Raw genomic sequence first — 19,419 nt, 5'->3', positions numbered from 1 at the left:
TCCTCAGGATGGAAAGGGGGAGACCTTGAACTTCCTTACCCGCCGGAGGAAGTTCAGCCGCTGCCTTGATTTGGAGACCAACTGCTCTGAGTGCAGAGACCACGAGAGGTCCTGAGTGAGGTGCACCCCAGGTACTTAAACCTGGGGACCCCCTCCACAGGTTGTCTGCTAATGATGAGTGGGGTGAGCCCACTGCCCTGCTTCCTCCTGAAGTTCACCACCATTTCCTTAGTCTCCCCTGTGTTTCACAGAGGGTCTGATTTCCTTCTTTCTCTGAACTTTTTCCTGATTCTAGTAATGTAGACCTTTATGTCATGTGTCTGTGAGACTTTGTTTCCAGCCGTCCAATTCACTTTTTGGTATACCGAGCTTAAGCCCCAACAGCTTACCCCCCCCCCCCCCCCCCCCCACACACACACACAGGTGTGCAAGCACACACACAGATACATGTACTGTGTTGGTTGAATAGTGCATCCTCCTCAGGCCTTTGTGGACTTATCCACTGGAGGAGGGGATGGCCCCCCCCCATCACTGACAGTCTCTGACCCATGTCAGAGACCACCAGCAGGTCTGTCTTCAGTCAGTCTGTCAGGACGGCAGGATACCTGCTCTTCTAGCAGAGAGCAGGTATTATGATATCATATGTTGAGCAGTGACAGTAAGAATTCCCTGGGATAATTAAGTACTGTGAAACTGACTTTCTCCATGTTTGTGTGCTACTTGTATCTCCAGCAGTAGAGCACCACCAGTGTTACGGACCCTCAGGTATCGGGGCCCCTCCGAGGCCCGGACAACGGATCGACTCGAGTCACCTTCCAGGTCGAGAGGAGCTTGCCATCGACATCGCCAGGTAGAGGGTCGTGATCCCTCCGACATGACCCTCTACCTGAGGGACCACGCCGGACTACCCCCCTGGGGGACCTGGTAACTGGTATTCCCGAGGGTATTTCTTGTTCTCCTTTCAGGGAATGTTAACTTGGTTCCACAACTCAAAGGAAGTAATGCAATGGAATTAGTGTTGCGGTGGACAAGGAAAACCCTACAATTCATGACCCTCTCTCAGCCAGACCACGGGATTTGACCACACTAATTATACGTAAAGTCACTCAAAATCCCTGATTAAAAACTGACAAAAACTGACAACTTCAATTTGATTTGTTCATCTTAATTGATGAAATAAAGTGTTGTATATTCATTCATGCATATTTCTGTAAGTCTCAGTAGGTCCCAGAGGCTCAGGGTCAAGCTTACTTGGAGCTGATTTGAGAAGGGCTGTTGTGGGGCACACAAGACCACACTTTGACCAGATGGTCACCTCTTATGACATGTTTCAGTAAATGTATTCACCAGGATCCAACTCTACACATGATTTCCTTGAGTTGTACAAGGAAGACAACCGGAAAATCTACCCATGTTCTACCCAAATCTACACATGTTGGAGAAAGATGAAATACTTCATTAAAAAAGGTGCAGACAGACAGCCATTACTTTGACTCTTTATTTAGCTCTATGGTGTGAATGTGGCTGGACAGAACAGTAGTAACATATACAAACTAAGACTGGTGTTTCATTGTTCTGTGACATCACATACCTAAAACTAGTTTCAACCAGAAGAAAAAAAAAAAAGAAAAAAAAGCGACATCAGCTAACAGAATTTCTGATACAGAAAATACAATTTACGGAATGAACACAAAGAAAATAAACACTGAGCATTGCAGCGGGCTCTCTAGCGCCTCGCTGTCTTTTGAATAATCAGGTCACGTCAGAAATGAAACATTATGTAAAGACAAAACAAATTTTATACTGAAACCATGAGAAACATGCTGCAAAGGGAATGTCTCCCCAACACTCACGTTGAGGTTTAACTTAACAATGGTTAAATCGCATCGATGCATTACTGAAATAAGGGATTCAAGTCTGCACTGGAAAAACAATGTCAGGTTTTTTTTTGCTTGAAACTTACAACCCAATGGTTTGACATCAGAGTTAGTGATGAAAATCTAAAGTAAAACAGACAAACTAACATGTGAGAAGTCAATCCCTCGGCGGCGACAGCTGACCGCAGAACGCCCCGAGCGCGCTCAGAGGGCCAAGGAACAGTACAGATGTATCCCATCTCTTCTCCTTTCAGATTGCACGTGTTTTAACGTCACTACCGAACAGAAAATATTAAATCACAGCAAAGCAAAATGTGACAGTTAAGCACGGCAGCGATTGGACCTTAATCATCAGACGACGCAGACTGGGCCCCCCGCACCTCTGTGATGGTACACCTCCTGACTCCCATCACCGCGGCCTGTTTATAGTACCAGTCCTTGTCTGCATTTCAATTAACTTAAATCCTACGTCTTGGGTCTCTAGGGTAAAGTCCCGTGTACACAGACTAGCTCACAACCCCAGGGGTTCCAGCGGGAGCGGGGACCTGATCTAGGGGACCTGCTGAAGGACAGCGCGACATGTCTCCTAACCAACAAGCAATGCGTTGGCCTGACGACTACCGACCACCTGCTCTGCTCTGCATAGACCAGCGAGGTTGGCAGGCCAACTGGTCTTCTCTTGGTGCTTACGGAAAGCAGCAGCAGATACCTGCCTTGCTACAAGAGAACTCCAAACAGGGTCTTAGAGGCCCCGATATCCTCACGAGGAATGGGCGTGTTCCACAGCCAATGGAAACACACCGCCGTTCCCATTCTGTTTTACTTCTACTGGGGCCTTAAGGGACATCAGAAAGCATGTGGGACCTTAAGAGTCACAGTGGTTAAGTCTCTCTCTTTCTCGCTCTCTGACACACACAAACGCAATTGTCCATCGGCCACCTTTCTCCATACGTTCACAACACACACGCAAACACAAACACACACACACACAGAGCTGTGCTGTAGGGGGAAGGCTGTGATTGGTGGGTTTTCCTTTGTCCTGGCGGTGGGGACCTAGCGCCTCTGCGGCCCGTACACGGGGTAGGACAGCGTGACGTTGAGCGAGTCGTTGTGCTGGACCAGGGAGGCGTGCTGGTAGTGGAGCACCAGCTCCTTCAGGGAGGCGTACAGGTTGTAGGGCTCAGCGAAGCCGTAGCCGGTATGGGTCTTGTTGATCACACAGTGTTTCACCTCTCCTTCCACCCTGCAGGGAGAGGGAGGAGAGACATGGTCATGCTTGGCCTCAAAACATCACATCAATAATACAGAGAGGATGGACGGGAGCTCAGGCAGCAGCACAGATAAAAATAAATGGCCTGCTAAGACCTTTCAGACTGTAATTGTGATTGAGGGCTATACAAATACAATTTAATTGAATAGATATAGGGCAGCATAAACAAGGCACGCCGATAGCCAGGGGACTGCATAGTCTAGTAGTGGTCAGGGTGTGTGACTCTCAATCGAAAGGTTCTAGGTTTGACCCCAAATGTTTGCAGCCAACCCATGGGCCTGTCCTAACTCCAACAGGATCCTAATGACAGGCGTCTGAATTCACCGTCAGTCACTTGGGATAAAGGCGTCAGCTAAATGACTAGGGCTGAACGATTTCATCAAATGAATCTAATTGCGATTATTTCGACCAATATTGCAATTACAATTTAATGTGTGACTTTTCTTATTACGTTTTAAGGTTTGAATTAGAATAATCGTTCAGCCCTATAAATGACAATGGTAGTAATGCTGGAGACAGCCATGCAGACAGACAGACAGACAGACGATGGGGGGGGGGTCCTTACACCACAGAGCAGGCGTAGCAGCCCGGCTTGCTGCTGTCCCGGACAAGGAAGGTCCCGTCCCTCTTGCCGCGCAGCAGAGTCTCCGCCTGGATGCGGTTGATGTTGCCCAGGCGCCACAGACACTCCTCATGGTGAGGCAGGTCCTCCTCGTCCTCCAGCATGCTGTACTCACTGGACACACACACACACACACACACACACACACACTTAGAAAGGACTCTTTGCTCCCTGTTAATAAGCCACCGAGATGTTCGCTGTTACAACTACAAACCTACTGTTCGCACAACTTAACAAAGTAACAATAATACAGTTGATATGATGGCATTATCCCTAAAGTTTTGTTCTGATGTTATTATGCTCCTCTGCAGTGTACTCACTCCTCCGTCGTGTCGTTCTTCAGGCCAAGCCACTCGTTTAACTTCCTCTGTCTCACCCCCTTCTGGGTCAGCCACCTGCCACACACAATACAGAGCATCACAACATGCACACGGGCAAACAGGTCGGATTCTGATCAATGCACCGTTCAAACATTAAAATGAGCGGTTAGAGTAGAGTGTAAGTGGAGTGTGTGTGTGTGTGTGTGTTTGTATGTAGTTGCGGCCAATGTGCGTGTCTCACATCAGGTATTGATCCCTCGTCTTGCGGAGCTGGATCAGATCCGGCTTGATGCTGTTCATCTTCTTGTCGATCTCTCTGTAGTCGGCCGCCTGCTTCTTCAGCTCCACCTCCAGGTGGCGCTTGCTGTCCACAATCTCACTTATCCGGGACTTCAACTTGTCATAGTTCCCCATGATCCTGTGTGGTGGGCGGCAAAGGGTCACTATGTTGTCAGTGGTTTTCAACCGGCGATGTTGCGGACCACCGATTGGTGAACGGACAAGCAGGATTGTGTGCACAACCCCAGACCCCAGCTAACCAAATTTTATTTTTAAGAAATTATGAAATATTGCAATTGCTCTATTTTGGAAAAGTTTCTAACATTTTAATATTACACAAAAAAATTGTGCATTCAATAGTCATTGTATAAAGAGAAAAACGGAGTAACTTGTTGAGAACATTGGTCGTTTGATGCATCGCCCTCTATTGGGCATTTGGTGTAATGACACCCTGTAGCTCAGACCGCAAATGATCCGGACAAATCCGCCCACAAACAGCCCAGCTTCAAGGGAAGCATCAACAATGGGTCAAAATAATAATCATGTATGTTTCTACAGTCGAAATGGGATACATCTACATTACCCAACAATGAGAGTTCATACAGATAACAGTCAATTATAAAAAAGCAGGCAGGTGAGTTGGCCGCGAGCCTACCTCTGGATCTCCTTGTCGTTGCCCTCACGCCGGAACCTCTCGATGTACTCCTTGCTGAAGCGCTCCTGCGTCTGACACTGCTCCTCGAAGATCTTGATGGTCTCGTTGAAGGCCTCGATGGCCGTTCTCTTCATCTGGATCTCCTGAGAGAGGAGAGGACAGCATGTGAAGTCAGACATGTGCATGTGTGGTGCTCTTACTGGGACCATGTGTGAGGTACTTGTGAGGACCGTGTGTGAGGTACTTGTGAGGACCGTGTGTGAGGTGCTTGTGAGGACCGTGTGTGTGAGGTGCTTGTGAGGACCATGTGTGTGAGGTGCTTGTGAGGACCGTGTGTGTGAGGTGCTTGTGAGGACCGTGTGTGTGAGGTGCTTGTGAGGATCGTGTGTGTGAGGTGCTTGTGAGGACCGTGTGTGTGAGGTGCTTGTGAGGACCGTGTGTGTGAGGTGCTTGTGAGGACCGTGTGTGTGAGGTGCTTGTGAGGACCGTGTGAGGTACTTGTGAGGACCGGGTGTGAGGTACTTGTGAGGACCGGGTGTGAGGTACTTGTGAGGACCGTGTGTGAGGTACTTGTGAGGACCGTGTGTGAGGTACCTGTGAGGACAGTGTGTGTGAGGTACTTGTGAGGACCGTGTGTGTGAGGTACTTGTGAGGACCGTGTGTGTGGTACTTGTGAGGACTGTGTGTGTGAGGTGCTTGTGAGGACTGTGTGTGTGAGGTGCTTGTGAGGACTGTGTGTGAGGTACTTGGACCATGTGTGTGGGGGTTGTAGGAGCGTGTTCAGTGTGTGAGGGTGCATGCGGGCATACCTGTGAGGTGCGGGTGTACTCCTCGTACAGCCGGTCGTACTCGCGGTTCTTCTCCTGGTACTGCAGGTGATACTCGTGCAGCTTCTTGCCCACAGCCTCGATGCTGTCCTCCTTCACCACCTGGTCCTGTGGGCCACATCATCATCGTCAGGTATGGTCTCATACACCTCTCTCCAGTCATGCACTGAGCCAGCAGTTTCCACCAGCCAGTAATAATAGGGGAGGTGGGGCGGGTCACCCTCTGTAGTCAGCAGATTGGCCCTCACTAGTAACCTCTGGGCTGGGTCAATTTCCAAATACAAATGGATTTTAATACGTACATTATAAATATTAAATGTCATACTACTAAATAAAAAAATGTGCTCTATTAAGCTCCAAATTATGTGACCTATATATGAGAGAGAGTGAGTGAGTGAGTGAGTGAGTGTGTGTGTGTGTGTGAGAGAGAGAGAGAATCTCTTGAATATTCGTTGGTATAGTAGTGACACATGCATTTAATACATAGAAAGTATTACGTCCAATTAGAATGCTCTATTTTCAACAGTAACTCATAGCAGGGCGAAACACAAAGCTAGCTATCAATCACCCGATTGATAGCTAGCTTTGTGTTTCGCCCGGTTCAAATGTCAAGGCGAAGCTCTACCCTAGCCACCATGCCGGCCCCCTCACACTGATGAACAGATACATCTCGCCCAACCTCCGCTTTCATGCAGACACCCCACGAAAGACCTTCGTGCCATCTGGCTTCCATTGCATTGGGCCTTTAAACAGACTATGTGGGCCTCTAAACAGACTCTGTGGGCATCTAAATAGACTCTGGGTTCCTCTATAGAGACCCTGTGGATAGAGACTCTGGGGGGCCTCTAAAGAGACTCTGGGGGCCTCTAAATAAACCCTGGGGGCCTCTATAGAGATACTGTGGATAGAGAGTCTGAGGGCCTCTAAACAGACCCGTGGGGCCTCTATAGAGACTCTGGGGGCCTCTATAGAGACCCTGTGGATAGAGACTCTGGTGGGCCTCTATAAAGACTGTGGGGGGCTCTGCGGTGTAGCGGGGTGCGTGCGGGCGGACCTGCTGGTGCTTGGAGACGGGGTACAGCAGCTTGACGTCCAGCTTGGGGTTGTACTGGGCCAGGGACTCGTGGCGGTAGTGGTTGATGAGCTCCACCACCGAGCTGAACGTCAGCGGGTCCGAGAAGCCGTACTTTCCGTCCCGATGGAAGATTTTGATCAGCTTGTTATTGCCTCCTTTCCTGTGAAAATAATTTAAACCGGTTACAATGGATGGGACGTATAGTCTATATACTACACCACCTGAGGTGCCGTTGGCGCCGGTTGGTACTGGTGTAGCCTTTTCTGTTCACTCGTGTGGTCCACCCTTACCTGAGGGTTAGGGTGTAGTAAACGATTAATTGACGGTGAGGGTGTAGTACGCCCTTACCTGAGGGTTAGGGTGTAGTCTCCATGCATCTTGGTGGAGGCGTCTCGCACCAGAAACGTCCCGTCAGCCGTGTCCCTCAGCTTCTCATTGACCTCCTCCCTGGGAAAGTAGACACTCATTAAGCACAGAGCCTGGCATGGTGCACCTGTATGTGCTGTGTTCTGGGCTCTCATTAAATAATAATAACCTCTCTGTTAAATGCTAACTGAAGAGCTATTTACCCAAGCTACCCAGCCATCTGTTCAACCGTTAAAACATTAAGAGACAATACCGGTCTGGAAGCTTATACCAACATAGCTTGGCTCTCCGGACTACAATAAATAATCCGTTACAAATATCATCAGTGCCGATTCAGCCTAAGAGCAATCTGAACTAAACCCCCAGCCACAAACAATAGAAATATCGGACTTTGGTCATTGTGATAAAAGATTTTGTATTTTTAGGCGTTTCACTGTTAGTTAGTGTTGTCCACAAACTCCATACTGACCGACGCTTCATCAATTCCAAAAGACTAAAAGTGCAATGTTGCCATTCTGTCAGCGATTTCACACTAGACGCAGAATTGATACAAGGAAGTCATTTAGACGATTTGGTATATATATTTATATTGGTAGCCAATACTTTAGTGGAGCCAGGGAGACCGTTACGGCAGTTTACTCAGGTGGGCATTGTCCTTCGAGGGCTGGCATTGGGATTCGTAAGCACCAGTAAGCATGGCTATTTTCTCTAAAGATTACTGCTACATAGGCCGTCTTCAAGATAAGCTGTTTCTGGGAAAATAGTTGGACCGTTGACATAATCTTTCCAAGCCGGACAAATGGAGACCACAAATCCAGGACCAATGTTTTATTTTTTCACATTCAAATTTTTTTTATGCTACCCATTAAACAGGAAATATGGAGAGGTCATCAAAAGGTTACTAGACAGTAGCTAGGCCTTAGCTGTAGCATTGTCTGCTGATACTTGAATAAAGCTAGAGAGTGGGACTGTACGCCTGCCAATGTACATTGTGTGTGTGCTTGCGCTACCTGGAGATGTCCCCCCAGAACCACTGAAGAGAATTTGTGTGCGTGTGGATATGTGTGTATATGTGTGTGTATGCGTGTGTGGATATGCGTGGGCGTGTGGATGTGCGGCTGTGTGTGTGCGTGGGCTACCTGGAGATGTCCCCCCAGTACCACTCAACCAAGAGAATTTGTGTGCGTGTATATGTGTACATGTGTGCGTACGGATGTGTTTGGGTGTGGATATGTGTAGGCCTGCGGATGTGCGTGTGTGGATGTGTGCCTGTGTGTGTGGATGTGCGGCAGTGTGTGTGCGTGCGCTACCTGGAGATGTCCCCCCAGTACCACTCAGAGTCCTGAAGGGCCGTGCTGTTGTTGAAGGTGCTTGGGACTGGGGTCAGCGGCTTGGCTGGTTTGGGCGGTAGGGCTGAGGGGGAGAGACGGGAAGTATGTCAGCCAATACAGCTTATGAGACCACAGACGCTCTGCAGGGTAAAAGATGGGAGTTACCGCTCTCCCTGTGTTCACCACCTTTTAAATAAAAAAGCAATAAAACCCTTATTCGACTTTCACATAATTCAATCGTAGATTTTAAGAAAGACAAAACACAATCTTCATTCATTTTCAGCTCTTCTCAGCCACAACACTACAACATTCATCACAATGTGGGCCGTCTTGTCTGACAGGGAAGCAGAGCCCTCCTACCTGAGAGCTGCATGTTTAGACAGCACAGAGTCGTGCCTCTTCCTCCACACGCGTCGGCCCGCACGGCCATAACCCCTTCCTCCTCCTCCTCTGCCCTGGGCTCCATAGCGTCACATCACTCTGCCAGCTCTATCCTTATCCATCATTTGCCTCCTCACCCCCGTATCATCCATACAGTTCGCCATGGTAATGTAGGAAGATACAGCAGGCTACCGTTCTTTTGCTCGTTTCTGTCCCTGTCTACTACCCTTCCGTGTTACTGCGGTCTGTCATGGAGTTACAAAACCAATATGATTTACTATCTGTTGAAAGTTTTAAGAATACCAAGAATTACCTAGAAATGCCATGCTACTCTAATCTACCCGCTCAGGAGGATTTCCCCCTCACCACCACACTCAGTCTGCTCCTAGCCTCTCTCCCTCTGCTCTCCTGGAAGAAATCCATCTCATTGCCCAGCAGCCCGGAGATGTGTGACATCAGCGCTATCTCAGCCAATACCACACAGGCGGTGATGTCACCGAGACAACACACCCACCACTAGCGTTGCACCTCTCGGGCTCCATGACAGTGATGTCATGGTGCCGGTGGCTTGGTGCTCCTGAGTGACAGCGGTCACAGCTCTCCTCCCACACAGTGCTGCTGGAGACCTGCGCTCTGAGCTATTGCCTTCTGGGAAGATTAAATGTCCCAGGATTTGGACTTAAACATAAACAATAAAGATATTACTGCAGATTTGTGTGTGGACGAATTCAAAATAACGTGAAAACGGATGTACACCACTTTCTGATCATTTCTGATCCAACTTACTTTTTCAAACAAGTGATTCATCATAGCTTCATATCTGTTGAAATTGCGGATTGGATTGTGCTTGACTATGGCCGAGTTTAACATCGAGGTTAACATCACCTATTACAATGTTATGTTCAACAACACTATACACCGATCACAATGGTATGTTCTACAACACTACACCTATCACAATGTAATGTTCAACAACACTACACCTATCACAATGTTATGTTCAACAACACTACACCTATCACAATGTTATGATCAACAACACTATACACCTATTACAATGTTATGTTCAACAACACTATACACCTATCAATGTAGTGTCAACAACACTATACAGCTATCACAATGTTATGATCAACCCTATACACCCATCACAATGTAATGTCAAAAACACTACACACCTATCACAATGTTATGTTCAACAACACTACACCTATCACAATGTAGTGTCAACAACACTATACACCTATCACAATGTTATGATCAACACTATACAGCTATCACAATGTTATGTTCAACAACACTATACACCTATCAATGTAGTGTCAACAACACTATACAGCTATCACAATGTTATGATCAACCCTATACACCCATCACAATGTAATGTCAAAAACACTACACACCTATCACAATGTTATGTTCAACAACACTACACCTATCACAATGTAGTGTCAACAACACTATACACCTATCACAATGTTATGATCAACACTATACAGCTATCACAATGTTATGTTCAACAACACTATACATTGTACTTCAAATCCTGGCACCCATTTCACGCTGAACCATCCCTGCGCGGAGGGAATTTATATTTTCAAGGTTTCTTCCATGATAATTAGTTGGGAGTTTTTCCTCAGGCTAGGCCCTTTGAGACTGTTCAAATGTTATTGGGAGCTATACAAATAAAATTGGCTTAACTTGACACATCTTGTTTTTTTACTTTGATGTCATTTTATTTTGTGCAAGTGAAGGGAGGAAAGACAGACATGGAGAGGTAGAAACACACACAAAGAAAGCGGTATAGGAAGAGACGGCTACCTGGAGCTGCTTGGTTCATGTTGAGTTCGCTGGTGATCAGGACCTCTAGAGCCTGGACCAGCGCGTCCGGAGCCTCAGAGCTGAGGACAGACAATTTATACCAACCATTAAAGTGTGTGTGACCAGATAGCGGAGGTCATGGCAATTTACACCAACAATCTATGAATAGGTTTCGAGAGAACTGTGCATGCGTGCGGATGTGTGTGTGTGCGTGTTTGTGTGCGTGCGTGCTTATGTGCAGATGTGTGTGCGTGTGGATGTTTGTGTGTGTGCAGATGTGTGTGTGTGTGTGTGTGTGTGTGTGCGTGCGTGCGTGCAGATTATTTCATTCATTTCATTTCAAACTTTTATTTACACTCGTAAGGCATTGAGGTTTCCCTAATTTTCAATGACGACGAGTTTATATGAAAAGGACAAACATAAAAAACACATAAAATAAGTAGATAAACTAAAAACAGTTGCAATTTGACGAGCAGAGATTCAATAGTAAACATTTAAAAACAGTAGCAGATGGGAGTACCTCTACTTTTAGTGTTTGTTGCAGAGCGTTCCATGTGCTAGGGGCATCAATGAAGAAGGCAGTTTTGTGTGTGTGCGTGCGTGTGTGCGTGCATGCGTGCGTATGTGTGTGTATGTGAGGATGTACGTGTGTGCGTGCAGATGTGTGCCTGCGTGTGTGGCTGTGTGTGTGACTGACCAGGTGGCGGCGGAGGAGGTCCTGAACAGCAGGGGGCTGAAGCCCTCCGCCAGGCCCCTGGGGCTCAGCTGGTTCCTGTCGCTCTGGAGACACAGCCTGGCCAGGTGGCGCACCAGGCTGAGGAGGGTGAGGCCGTGCTGGGCAGGACAGGCCGGGGAGCTGGCCACACCGCGCAGCACCTGGGCGCAGTCCTCCAACTCCTTCACCTCTGCAGAACGGAGGAGAGCAGGCTCAGCATCACCAGCAGCACACATACTGAAACACTCAACCCAACGACTCTTTCTGCTAAATGTCTTTCAGAGTTTCTCAACAGGCTTCACCCGGTGCTGACCTTTCACAGCGTTGACCATCTCCATCTGCAAGGCCGGGGGGACTACGGGCCCCGGGAGTTCCTGCAGGAACCGCACCACCCCGTCACAGAGAGACGCCACCTCCAATTGCTCAGGGTCTGAAAAACAAAACAAAAAAAGAAAACTTCGATTAGATTGCCGTTGCTCGAAAACGAACCCCATGTCCATAATTGTGCTTTTCATTTGACCATATCTGGTCATAAAGAGGCATGTTTTCTGAAACCAAAGCCAATTGTCTCTAGGTGATTCTATGCATAGTTTAAACGGTGTAGGTGGACGACAATGCAATCGTATACAAGAATGCAAAATATGATTTGATTTATGGACAAACTGCATTTTTTTCCCCTGAAATGTGCAAACTTCAACTACTGATTGATACATTATTTAATATATTGACATAAACACATGTTCTCTCCTTCAAAACACAATTCATAGAGGGATGGGCGACACGTGAAAATACAGACAACAATATAATTTTAGCATTTGGCTGCACGTCAGAGAGGCTTAGTGTAGCAGCTCTCAATGGTTCCAGAGTGGGAGCGTTCTCTCACAGTCTGAAGGAAGGCTATGCGGCGTGGCGCTATCGGGCCCAGAAAGGCCATTTGGTGGAGTCATTGGAGCTACAGGTGAGACAGGTGTCAATCAGATTGGCCCGTTAAATGACTAAACATGAACTGTATGCACAATCCACTCGCAAAGAAAGATTTATAGCTGCGCACTCAGTCGCTCCAGACGCCTGACTGCGACATGACCGGTGGAGCCGGTCCAAGCGAAATGAAAGGCTCCGCCCTCATGCTCAGTGTAGCTCCCAGGTTAGCCTGGTATCTAGTTAGGATCTGCATCCAGTTGCATCTTGTTCAAAGCGCCAGCCTCACCTGTTTCAGCCAGCTGCTTGGTGTCCAGACTGCCTCCGGTGAAGCTCTGGTACAGACCGGGGCTCTCCACACCTGCAACAAGCACCCAGGAGATCATGAAGAGGGTCTCTTTTGGGTTTCCTCAAGCAGAATATGCATGGTAGAGTGTGGTTGTTCAAGGGTGAACAGGCCCCAGATCGTTAGAATGCTTATGATAGGGATGCACCGATACCAGTACCCTGATACTGTACTGCTCATGTACTCCTATTCAAAAAACTTCTCAGATACAAACACCCGATACCACTTAACGCAACATTTTTTTCCACATGGTCATTTGTCTTATATGATAGTCCTCATAGTTATCTAAACCATTATATCAGTTCATACATACATACATACTTGTGTGATGGTATCGGTACTCGTATCAGCAAGTACCCAAATACAAGTACTTGGTCTGAGAAAGAGTGGAATCAGTGCATCCATAGTTTATGAGATGCATTCTATAATCGGCTCATGAATGTTCTGTTTTGTCTCAATGAGAGCCATAAAGAAATGCCCGGCGTTGTTGATTTATCCCCTCCACCACGACACATCGCTAAGTAACGGACTTTGATCCAAACAGAGCATCCAACAGCGTTGACGTGGGAAGACACTGCTTCCTGTGCAGGGCCTACAGCTCGGCACACTGTGCAGCTGTAGGCCCTGGTGGGTCATAGAGGGCTGGTGGTACCTTTGCTCTCAAGGGCGTCCATGAGTTTGCTGAGGAGCAGAGGGGCCGTTTCTGGAGGACTGAACTGGTCTGGCAGGTCTGGTAACACACAGCCCACTGCACACAAACACACAAGATGCAGACACACACACAAAAACAGTTACCATCTTGATAATATCAATGTCTTTGCTTGTCTGGTTTAAAATGCAAATCTGACAATCTAACTTCCTTCCTATGTTCTCAGGCCTGGGATTCTTAGTCAGCACAACATCCCCAGCTGGGAAATTCTGTGGAGTGTGCGTGTGTGTGTGTGTGTGTGATGTGTGTGTGTGGCCATGAGGAAACAGCTTTCGGGAACTGATTCATACAAGCTGCATACAGACTAATGTCAAGTAAACAATCATCTGGAGGTTCTGTTTCACTTCAGTCAAACATGAGGCGAGTCAGTGAACTCTATAGCTACCTACATACACATTTCAGGCCATGATAAGAGTTACATTCTCTGGTATCTTAAAGAATTGGAGATTGTTAGTTAGGATGACAGGTGGGCTCCTCACCCTCACACTCCGAGTCCCCCCTGGATGAAGCAGCAGATGGTGGTCTAGGTGGGCGGGGCTTGGGAGTGGGCGGGGACATTCTCTTCCTGCCTACAAAGGCCACATAGGTTCCCGGGAAATCTCCCTTCTCCTATTGGTCAACAGATACATTTTATGAGGACAAAATAATCAGACAGCAATGTGGAATTTAGAAATATATTCAAAATAGACAAATTAGTATAATATTTCTTAATTGGTCAATAATTCAATCATATGACGGTTGTTCAGTGGTAATTAAATGTACAAGACCCATAACAGCAGACCAATACAAATATATGACAATGTCAATTTACAGCTTAACATTAAAAGTGTATGCATGTGTGGCACTAGTCAAGGGAATTGACGAGTTACACAAGAGCCATTAAAAGTCATGTGTTCATGATTCAAGCACTATATACACAGCACCCAAATAAGAGGATCCTGTTTTGACAAACTAATCTAAACTACAAACAGTTATCCTGTACTCTGTTGAAGTCTTTTTTATTCAAACTCGTGACAAAATGTACTATGATTATGCTGTGCTATCTATACTATAGTACATGCAGACTACATTGAGGCCCTGCTGGACTATTAAGGAGAGGCTTTTTATTTTTTTATATGCGACTTACAAGTTTAGAAAGGCATTATCAATGAGCAGGTAGAGGTTAGACACCGTGTCCACAGTTTCCCTGTAAACTGTGGACATTTGGGTTCAAACTCACAAACATTGGCTCAGAGTCAAACACCCAGACTCATAGTATCCTGTCAGACCATAGGCCTTCTAAAAACAAGTGTACCACTGATCTGGGCCTACCTGTGTAGTCTCGTTGAACCCTGGCAGCCAGCCGATCTCAGAGGGCCTCTCTTCAGTGCCAACGGGGCACCCCAGGGCCAGGAGGGCCCCCTTACTGACCACCAGCATGTCCCCAACGCGGAGCTCAATGTCCTCCTCCCGCTCCTTCTTATAGTCATAAAGTGCTCGGTACTGAAAGCCTTCAGAACTCATCCTGCTGTTTGTGTAAGTAGCTTATCACGGGGTACACTATACAATACAAAAACACGTTCGTTTTATTCAAAATATAGGTTTCTCTTTTGCCTGAGAGGTGTGTAGAAGAAGTTTGGAGTATCTAAACTAATTGATCATGGCTTTTAAAGGGCTCCGTCTCTCCTGTCTCCATGTCGGATCTCACCGTCATCCCTCTAAACCAGGAGGCAGCCTGTCAATCAAACCACTCCGAGCTTTCATATACAATAGTCTCATTAGAGATAAGGGCCACATCTGCGTGATGTCAGATACACCTGCAAAACAGAACACAAACAGTACAATATCAGCATGTTGAATTCGATCATTGTAACACAAAAAACACGTTATTATGGCTCATGTGATTTACAGTATACAATGCTTTCATGTGTGCGTTTACAGAACAAAACAAACGTTTGCCGCCTCAAAAGTGACGCATGTCGACGTGAAACGCTATGCAGAGATGTACATACATACATACTCACTAGCGCGCGCATACACACACGCACACGCACCAAATGGCCCCAGGAAACGGGAAACGACAATGCATACCGATGCTAGCCATGTAGCTCATCCGAAACGCTATAATCTCACCTTATAAGTAGACAGTTCAGATCTTCCGCCTAACGACAAACTAACGCCATGACGACGATGAACAGTAATTAAATCAGAAACATTAGCCTTCCTCGATTTATTCCCTTTAACGAGTCGAATATCTCCAACGCGTAGAGACTCGTGGCTTAGCCGTCTGGTCTCAATAGATTACAACGGGGCAGGCAACCAGTGTTGCCAGATTGGGACATATTTCCCGCCCAATCTGGCAACACTGACTGCAGCCCGCTGACGTGACGTTCAGGAGCCCACACGTTGTTGCTTTTCGGCAGGATGAATTTTTGCAGTTTCGATTTCAGAGCAGAATTTCCTCAACAAAGCACTTGCCAAGCTGCTCCAATTTATCCTTTTTAAATTACTGGCTGCAGTGTTGCCAGATCGGGCGGGAAATCTGGCCCAATCTGGCAACACTGCAGGCAGCCTGTGTCGCAACGTCATATCCGGTAACCTAGTTTTTTTTTTCTCTCCCCTAATGCCCTATAAATCTATGGAGCTGTCAGAGGGGGAGTGCAGAGGCCTGTGCCTCAGAAACAAAAGAGTGGGGGTACGCACACTGACACGCCATTGTACTGTATTCATTCATCCTCGCCATCACATTCAAGGGCCGCTTTGAAACAGGCCTGTTGTTACAGTCTTGGTGTGTGGGGGATGCTCCCGGGTTCCACCGACATCATGTGATTTTCAGATGACAGACAGACAGACAGACAAATGAACAGCCAGACAAACAAACCAGCCATTGTAAAAATAAATCTTTGTTTAATAAATTTGATATTTGCCTGTATGCAAGTTATTTATAAATACTACATATTCTGTCATAACATAGGACAACTGGGAATGTTTATTGATTCACAGTCACTGCTTTGTGTTCCCGATACATCTGTAAGAAGGTTTCTGTGCAGACAAGAAGGGTATGCATTGGTTACACATTGACAGTCCATAGTGCGGAGAGCTATAAGGTGAGGATGTTGCCCAGTTTGTGCACAGAGAGGGTGATCTGTCCAGAGAGAGCCAGCTCCTCCTTCAGGTGTTTCCCGACGTGCTCAGAGTAGAGGACATCACAGAAGACCCAGATCTGCCTCTGGTCCCTCTGGATGTTGGCGTTACATGTTGGCAGACTGGAGCTCTTGATGGAGCGGTTGAGGCGCCGCCACACCTAACACATGTCACACACAGGAGAGGAAGTAGTGATCAGATGGGTGTGGGTGATGCTAGCAGCTTAACATCATCTGATTACGCTAATTCCTGTCACTCAGTCATACACATCCAAAGAACCAAAATAACACGGTGCTAAATCAAAACGAAATAATATATATATTTTTGGCCGTTTATAAACAACAACCATGGAAATAATCAGAAATGTAATAAAGATGATTCAACACTAGTGAAGCCCTCATTTTCAATCTTGAAGAATTGCATAATATTGTATACATCCACTTGTGTTAGAATCTAGTCTTATTTCTTATACCAATGTTAGCGTTTGAAAAACCACCAGTTGTAAAAAAGATGAGGTTATAATATAGCCTCATCTGTTTTACACCTGGTGGTAACTTGTTGAGTTGGGTGAAGTCTATGTCTCAGAATATAGCCGCTATGCCACTACATTCTGAGACAAAGACTTCTCTAACCCAACAAGTCACTGCCACTCGCTCACACATTCCCCTCCCATGCCATCCTATCATCATCAGTTGGTATTTTCCCCCTTGAAGCCTGCAACAGTGGCTGACCTGCTCCAGGTCCCCAGAGGACCCCCAGTTGTGTTGGCCCAGGAGCCAGCGGGCCCTCTGCTGAAGGTGCAGCCCATGCTGGGTCACCGTCGTGAGGAAGGGCTTGGACAGGGACGGGGTGCTCCGCAGCGGCAGCCCACGATGGGCCACCACGCTCCAGGACCTTTTGACGGCCCCTCCGTCTCGAATGGGAGTTCCACTCACGGGTTTCGGTGTCCTCTTCTCTGGCGGCGATCTAGCCCTGTCTGGTGAAGTGTGGGTGGGTGGGCTCGGCTGGCCAGCGGGTGCGGGGGGAGGAGGAGGAGAGTGGGGGGTTTTTGGAATGTACGGGACATCTTTGGGTTTCCCTGTTCTCCCTTGAGACGCGCTTGTGCCGGGGGTTATGTTGCTGTGGGAGAAAACTGTTTGATTGTCAGGCCTGGCGTCAGTGATGACAACCGCATATGTGGGCTTCTGTAGTTGGTCGGTCTCATGCGGTCGCTTTACTGGTATCTGTGGTTGAATGTCTTGTTTATAATTGTATTCTGGATGAGCAGTCGTATACGCCCTTGTGTCTGACTTTAATCTGTCCGGTAGAGAGTTTGAGGTAGGGTCACCAGAACCTGCTCTGCTTGTCAGGTGTTTAGAGTTCTGGAGGGTTTGGATGTCTTCTTGTGTCTTCCTGGTGATGGCTAGAATCAAAACACAGAGGTAAACATTTAAAGAAGCAAGGGCTGAGAAGAAAATGGCATGATGAGACATTTACAGTCTCCCAAACTAAAATGTACAAGTACTACAATGGTTTGGTCGCCCATAGATCAAACACACTAACCATGGGCTGGTGGAGCCGGTTTGGAGGGTCGGATGGGTAACAGCCGGTCACTCGTGGAAGGAAACCAGGGTGTAAAGGTTGGCAAGACCCGGCAGAGAAATGGCTCCAGCACAGTCTCTGTCCGCCATATCAGGCTGCTCAATTGACCTGCGTCGGCAGGCTTGTAATGTAAAACCACATCCTCCATATGGAACACTTTGTGTCAGGATGACACGGAGAATCCTTGTCTTTTCTTCATGATGCTAAAAAAACAGAGGTCATAACGTGAGAGGTAATCATTTATTTTGGCCTGATCATTGCCGCTCTGTGCTGCGCTGTTTTAGAACGAATTATCTTTACAATAAAGAATCGTTTGAAAATACTTCCTTCTTTCACTTTCTCTGTATCCATTGTGGTGGTGCCCGGTAAAGCAAACATACACAGCTCACTGCTCACCATCTCAGGGTTAATATAATTACTTATTTCTTAATACTTTGTCAGAAATGATTACTTATTTCTGACAAATGTCCTCATTGTAAAGTCGCTTAGGATAAAAACGTCTGCTAAACGCCCTAAATGTAGTAGGGAGCGAAAGACCTGCGCAGGCGAGGTGGACTCAAAGGTTTTATCAACAGAGGTATTTTCATACGATTGTCTTAAGGATTGTTTTTTTTTTAGGGTAATTGGGGGAATCAAACGGTAGTAACCTAATGGTATTGGGTGCTCAGTAACCTTTCAGTAACATTTGTTGACATTACACAACACCAAACGACACTAGATGGCCAATTCTTCCTGCGGAAATGAGATCAAATTTCTAGAAGCGGTAAGTATCCTGGCATAGGACAACGGATGCATAAGCTCAATAGCATAACTTTAAACGATAACTCATTCCACATCAAACATAATGAACTAGATGTTACCATGGATGTTTTCGAATAACATTGAATAGTTAATGTTTGTAAAGACATACCTAGAATCTGCAAATATAAATAAAGTGTTAGTTGTCTAAGAGAAACCAAACACTGGGACACTTAATCGGGCCTGTAATTTATAATACGTACTTACATGCTAGGAGGCCAGTAGTTGTTTATAGTGAATCCATGGTAGGCCAGCATCCATGGAGGTGTGCCAAAATCACATCACGTGGGGGCCAACAACATGGGCGCTGTTCGGCGCGATTACCACCAAATCTCGCGATGTGTCGGATTGAAATTACGGACTACAAAATTACTGGCTTCAATATAAAATCCAGTCGATTTATTA

At 46.7% G+C, this 19,419-nt stretch overlaps 2 protein-coding genes across 2 annotated transcripts; both read right to left on the bottom strand.

Moving 5' to 3' along the window:
- Positions 1-1,490: 1,490 nt before the first annotated feature.
- On the bottom strand, positions 1,491-15,773 carry LOC311343233 (phosphatidylinositol 3-kinase regulatory subunit alpha-like). Its single transcript, XM_084468101.1, has 17 exons — positions 15,625-15,773; positions 14,824-15,308; positions 13,992-14,121; positions 13,456-13,551; positions 12,747-12,818; positions 11,853-11,969; positions 11,522-11,729; positions 10,825-10,904; positions 8,602-8,704; positions 7,274-7,372; positions 6,905-7,085; positions 5,833-5,958; positions 5,024-5,166; positions 4,331-4,507; positions 4,090-4,164; positions 3,713-3,883; positions 1,491-3,120 (listed from the first exon to the last, which is right to left on the bottom strand). Exons 2-17 carry the CDS (start codon positions 15,013-15,015, stop codon positions 2,931-2,933), a joined length of 2,160 nt encoding a protein of 719 aa, XP_084324227.1. The 5' UTR covers positions 15,016-15,308; positions 15,625-15,773; the 3' UTR covers positions 1,491-2,930.
- A 603-nt stretch (positions 15,774-16,376) lies between these two features.
- shld3 (shieldin complex subunit 3) lies at positions 16,377-19,280 on the bottom strand. The gene is made up of 4 exons (XM_084468753.1): positions 19,222-19,280; positions 18,178-18,419; positions 17,367-18,037; positions 16,377-16,795 (listed from the first exon to the last, which is right to left on the bottom strand). Exons 2-4 carry the CDS (start codon positions 18,362-18,364, stop codon positions 16,592-16,594), a joined length of 1,062 nt encoding a protein of 353 aa, XP_084324879.1. The 5' UTR covers positions 18,365-18,419; positions 19,222-19,280; the 3' UTR covers positions 16,377-16,591.
- Between the last annotated feature and the right edge of the window lie 139 nt (positions 19,281-19,419).

This window comes from Micromesistius poutassou (genome assembly GCF_964030765.1).
Source record: "Micromesistius poutassou genome assembly, chromosome: 5".
In the NCBI taxonomy this organism is placed as follows: Eukaryota; Metazoa; Chordata; class Actinopteri; order Gadiformes; family Gadidae; genus Micromesistius; species Micromesistius poutassou.
This window is presented reverse-complemented; position numbering and strand designations above follow the sequence as displayed.

Bases quoted from the DNA above. Each gene is read 5' to 3' on its own strand.
- LOC311343233 (XM_084468101.1), bottom strand. From the start codon at position 15,015: ATGAGTTCTGAAGGCTTTCAGTACCGAGCACTTTATGACTATAAGAAG. The intron at 11,730-11,852 runs GTCAGCACCGGG...TCCGTTCTGCAG, and splicing joins GATGGTCAACGCTGTGAAAG to AGGTGAAGGAGTTGGAGGAC. The intron at 5,959-6,904 runs GTCCGCCCGCAC...TGTGGCCCACAG, and splicing joins CCGTCTCCAAGCACCAGCAG to GACCAGGTGGTGAAGGAGGA.
- shld3 (XM_084468753.1), bottom strand. From the start codon at position 18,364: ATGGAGGATGTGGTTTTACATTACAAGCCTGCCGACGCAGGTCAATTG. The intron at 18,038-18,177 runs GTTAGTGTGTTT...TTTTGATTCTAG, and splicing joins ACCGGCTCCACCAGCCCATG to CCATCACCAGGAAGACACAA. The intron at 16,796-17,366 runs GTCAGCCACTGT...GACATGTGTTAG, and splicing joins CCTCTGGGGACCTGGAGCAG to GTGTGGCGGCGCCTCAACCG.